The sequence below is a fragment of the Bison bison genome, unplaced genomic scaffold (assembly GCF_000754665.1).
Source record: "Bison bison bison isolate TAMUID 2011002044 unplaced genomic scaffold, Bison_UMD1.0 scf7180017864498, whole genome shotgun sequence".
In the NCBI taxonomy this organism is placed as follows: Eukaryota; Metazoa; Chordata; class Mammalia; order Artiodactyla; family Bovidae; genus Bison; species Bison bison.
Window position 1 is genome coordinate 3,353,176 of NW_011495057.1, and position 4,819 is coordinate 3,357,994.

Sequence of the window (4,819 nt, forward strand, 5' to 3'; positions counted from 1 at the left end):
AGGAGCTGATGACCGTGCTGTCTAGACTGCAAGGTGTGCACCTCCGGGGCCTCTACTTCACCGAGACGCAGCGGCTCACCCTGAGCGGGGTGGGGCTGGAGGAGGCCTCGGAAACAGGAAGTGGACGTCGAGCACAGAGCGTAGAGATGTGTGCCTGCCCCCCTGACTACACAGGTGACTCATGTCAGGTAGGAGCTGCCCCTCAACCATCGAATGCCCTGGAGGGCTCTTGGGGCTGGTGCGCCTGTCTGCTGTCCAGCCCTCTTGGATGGCCTGGAGCCCTCTGACCATCAAACAAGTTTCTGCTGGGGGTCTAGCGTGTTATCTTACCTGGACCACCTGCAGGTATTAAAAATGAAAAAAAAAAAAATCACTTGTCTCAAAACCCATCAGAAAGCATTAGGAGCTCAGTGGATCCTGGGGGTTTCAGAAATCTGGACTTTCTGGGAGGCAGGAAGGAAGTAACTGTGCACATCCCAATATGTGAGCCACTGCCTTCCCGGGAGCTGACCCAGGGTCCTCCTGCCTTTCCTTAATCCAGGGCCTCTTTCCAGCACCCATCCCCCTATGGAGTTATAGTCCAGAAAACGTCCTGATTCTTCAGGGGAAGTTTCAATCCAAGCTTCCAGCTCACAGCAGATCCTCAGTGGAGGCCCAGTCAACTTGACTGTCCTCTGTGTGCTGTAACATGAAACTATTTCATATCTCAAGCTGCAAATATTTCCTTTTCCCAAAGAGAGGGAAAGAAAGCACAGTAGGTAGTACAATGAATAGGAAATAGCAAACATTGTCATCTTGAGAATTCCAGACGCCTGTCGGATATGCAGTTAGCAACCTCCTTAACTTCCCCTCCCGACCCCTGGATTGCAGAAAACCCTAAAGGTGATCTGCCCATCGGTTCTTTTTTTAACCTGAAGGTATAATATTTTTGCAGATTAAAATGTGACCTATTTTTCAGGCTAAAATATAATATACTCGCTGTAGTTTTCTCAGGATTCCTGCCAGGTAACTTTTAGTCCACAGGTGGCTCCTTTCTTTGTCCCCCTGCCTTCTCTGTCTTTTGTAGCCCGATTAAGTGAAATTCCTAGCCCAAGGGAAAGAGAGGGACCTCTGGCTCACCACCCTCCTGCCCAGGGCGTGTTCTAGGCTCATGACTCAGCCTGTGATTTACAGCTTCGAGTGCCGTCTCAGGGGTGAGGTGGGTAGAAGGTGATGCCTGCCCCACCTGGCAGGAATTACAGAGTGGCGCGCTTCCCTGCGGGACTGTTATGTGCGCGCTCTCCCAGGCTGACTCACAGGTGAAGTCTACAGGTGGGGCCTCCTGCCGCAGACAGCCTGCCTTCTACCTGAGTCAGCCCGGCCTGGGCAGCGAGCAGGAAGGGCAGGTATAAGAGGAAGAGGCAGAGGTCTGCGCGCAGCCAGCAGGACGCCCAGGGACTACGATGCCCCCGGCAGTGAGGTGGTCTGCCCGGAGTGCAGGATGGCTCTGGATCTTTGGGGCAGCCCTGGGGCAGTGTCTGGGGTACAGTTCACAGCAGCAAAGGGTAGTACTTCCTCCATCTCCGGGTCAAAACCAACAGCAAGCAAGTTATGTGGAGCTTAAGCCCAGCCAGGTAACGGCCCTTTTACGTTTTGCTTTGGGTGGGGAAGGGTTCCCAGCTCCCTGAGATTTCAAGGCAGGGTGATGAGCGAGAAGTGGGTGGGCTGGGGGAGGGGCCGATGGCTCCCCCATCTGCTGACTGGCAGTGTTCATTTCGGTGCCTGACAGATCTCTCTCCTGGGCTGTTAACCACAAACCCTATAAACATCAGCCCACCTGGAAATGCCGAGGCAGCTAGAGTTTGAATGCCTGTGGGATGTTCATGTCTAGGAAACTTTGTTCCCTTTCTAGACGAACCCAAGGCTTAGGATAAGAGTCTGGATGCCTGTAGGTTTCCAGGTTCTGCTTGGGAGAAAAATTGCCCATAAAGTAAACTCTGAGCATCAGTGGAATCACTATTTAAGATTAAGAAAATTGATGAGATCAATTTTGTGTAATACCTAACAGATGTGCTTCAATTAGCCGGGCATTAAACATTCATAAATTCTGCTTTCACTGTATTTAAATTTCCTGGATAGTACCTGTATATTCACAGAGAAATAAACGCTATGGCTGCTAAAGTGATCCAGGAAACTTGATAGAGACATCATTTTATCATTTGTACTACAAAAGTTTATTGGAAAAGTTATCCTGAAAAATTGTGACTTAAAAAATTGTTAGTTGCAAAGTCTCTTTACTGAAGTAACATGTTGGGACACATTCGTTTTCATTTAGAACAAGTCTTCAATACAGCCTGAATAGTTGAACAGAATCGTATGTTAAATGTAGGGTTTGTGTGCTTTACAGAGGTGAGAAAATAATTATATTCCCATAACTGACAAATGTTCTGAGAGTCACATGATACATAGTTCTTGTGGAGTGTTTTTCTATTTCTAAGCAAAAGCAAATTAAGATGGGTGATTTACCTTTAATCAGGATAGACCGTCCTCACCCACCAAAGAATATTTAATTAAAGCTTTTACTGGGCATGTTGTCATAAATAAACCATATATATTTATTATTTAGATAATTTGTTCTTTATTAAATCAGATAATTTTATAATCATGTAATGGGGTATATGGTGATAATTATAAGGCCCTTATGCCTTCTTAGTAGAGATTTTTTGCAGATACGATCATACCACCACTGGCTGAATTAAGTTCAAACGTATCTCTCAGTTGTGCTTTCAGCTCAAGAACATTCCTTTCATGTTTGGATTCTCCTTAGACAAGCCCATTCAGTAATCTAAGTTGTTGTAGTGCATTCTTTTGCCTCGACATGGTTCCTAATAGCTGAAGGGAAAATTATATTGGAAATTATATATTGTTATTGTGTATGATTTGGCATCATTTGTGTAGCTTTAGAAGGAATTTCTAGCAGCAACTGGAATATTCAGCTCTGGGGAGTGTGTGAGCTTCTTCTCATCATCATCATCATAATTCTTCTCATCCACATGAAAAATAATAACTTGCAGCATTACACTGCAAAAAGGCAATATAGAGGAGATAGGGTTAATCAAAGCAATGTTGAATAAGAGGAGACCACACTCACGGAAATTGCCTTAAGCTGGGTCTTTGTGTTCAGTAGGAACCAAACATCCCTATCAAGTTCTGTACAAGAATGCAAGCTGTTTCCTTTCCCCAGGGTTCCCAGTCACCTGTAGTCTGGTGAGTAGCAGTGAATGGGTACCACCAGACCTGCCATTATTGATTAAATCCCAGTGGTGATCCCACCTTTCCCCTCCTCCCATCCAGCTCCCCCACGAGCCCAAATCCACACTTGGAGTGGCTACCCAAAGAGAACTTGAAGGGATTTGCTCAGAGGTCCTCCCCCCTGGCAGACTGAGGTCCTGATCCTCTTTGCTTTTTCAGCCTTCCGTGCCTCCACTGGCCCTCAAAACGATTGGCTTGAGAAGGAGAGGCACCCAACTTCCACAGTCCACCCCCCACACCCCCTTTGCTCTGATTTCCCCACCACACATCTCCCATTCCACCACAAACTCCACCAGCTACTTTCACATCCACCAAGATGTGAAAACAACAGAAAACCTGATGGAAAAAGCAAGTGAACCTGGCTTGCATTGGAAAGTAGAAGTTCACACACTGACCAAAGTAGGGAAGATAGAAAGGTCAATGCTGGACGGTCAGGATGGTCACCTGCCTTGGATAATAAATTTCTTTCTTTGTATTGACTAAATGATTTGTTTGCAAAACAGGGATGCAGCCCTGGATACTATCGTGAGAACAAAGGCTTATACACCGGATGGTGTGTTCCCTGCAACTGTAACGGACATTCCAATCGCTGCCAGGATGGCTCGGGAATATGCATTGTGAGTAAACTGATGCTGGAATGTTACTAACAAATGATCTGTGTATTCCCCGTCCCCCTCCACTAGGCCTCAGACATCAGACGTCACCTCTACCAAACCCTAAATAGAGGTGATTATGTGAGCAGGGGATGGGGTGGGGCAGGGGCACGTGCAGCACCAGGTAACCAGGCTGAATTACTTTACACTCACTTTTCCCTCCATTTTTTTTCCTAAAGATTTCTTTTCCTGTGTACCATTTTTAAAGTCTTTATTGAACTTGTTACAGTTTTGCTTCTGTTTTATGTTTTGGTTTTTTTGGCTGTAAGGCATGTGGGATCCTAGCTCCGCAACTAGAACCCTCACTCCCTGCATTAGAAGGCGAAGTCTTAACCACTTGACTGCCAGGGAAGTCCCCTTTCCCTCCATTTTAACATGCGCCGTCAGAGAACGTTCTGTCTGAGCAATTAAATTACACCTTAGCTTCTGAATCTCACTAGATGATAATAATTGGTAGATGCTGGGGTTTAACTCTTGCCATGCGTGTGTGCTAAGTGGCTTCAGTCGTGTCCGACTCTTTGCGAACCTGTGGACTATAACCCACTAGGCTTCTCTGTCTATGGGAATCTCCAGGTAAGGATACTGGCGTGACATCCTTACCATGCCCTCCTCCATCTTTCCAACCCAGGGGTGAAACCCACGTCTCCTGCAATTTCTGCATTGCAGGCAGATTCTTTACCCCTGAGCCACCTGGGAAGCCCTAACTCTTGCCAGGATATAGTAAACCAGAGCTACTCCTTTGGACCTCAATTTTGTTGCAGTGGAAACAGTGTCAGACTTTATTTTGGGGGGCTAAAAAATCACTGCAGATGGTGATTGCAGCCATGAAATTAAAAGACGCTTACTCCTTGGAAGGAAAGTTATGACCAACCTAG

General features: G+C 46.4%; 1 protein-coding gene across 1 annotated transcript in view; it reads left to right on the forward strand.

Annotated features, from left to right (window-relative positions):
* The first annotated feature begins 1,220 nt into the window (after window positions 1-1,220).
* Window positions 1,221-4,819, forward strand: part of LOC104980294 (laminin subunit alpha-3-like) — an 85,191-nt gene continuing 81,592 nt past the window's right edge. Inside the window, exons 1-2 of the mRNA XM_010828924.1 lie at window positions 1,221-1,613; window positions 3,795-3,908. Coding sequence (XP_010827226.1) covers window positions 1,443-1,613; window positions 3,795-3,908 — 285 coding nt within the window. The 5' untranslated portion in view covers window positions 1,221-1,442. The remainder of the gene's footprint in view (window positions 1,614-3,794; window positions 3,909-4,819) is intronic.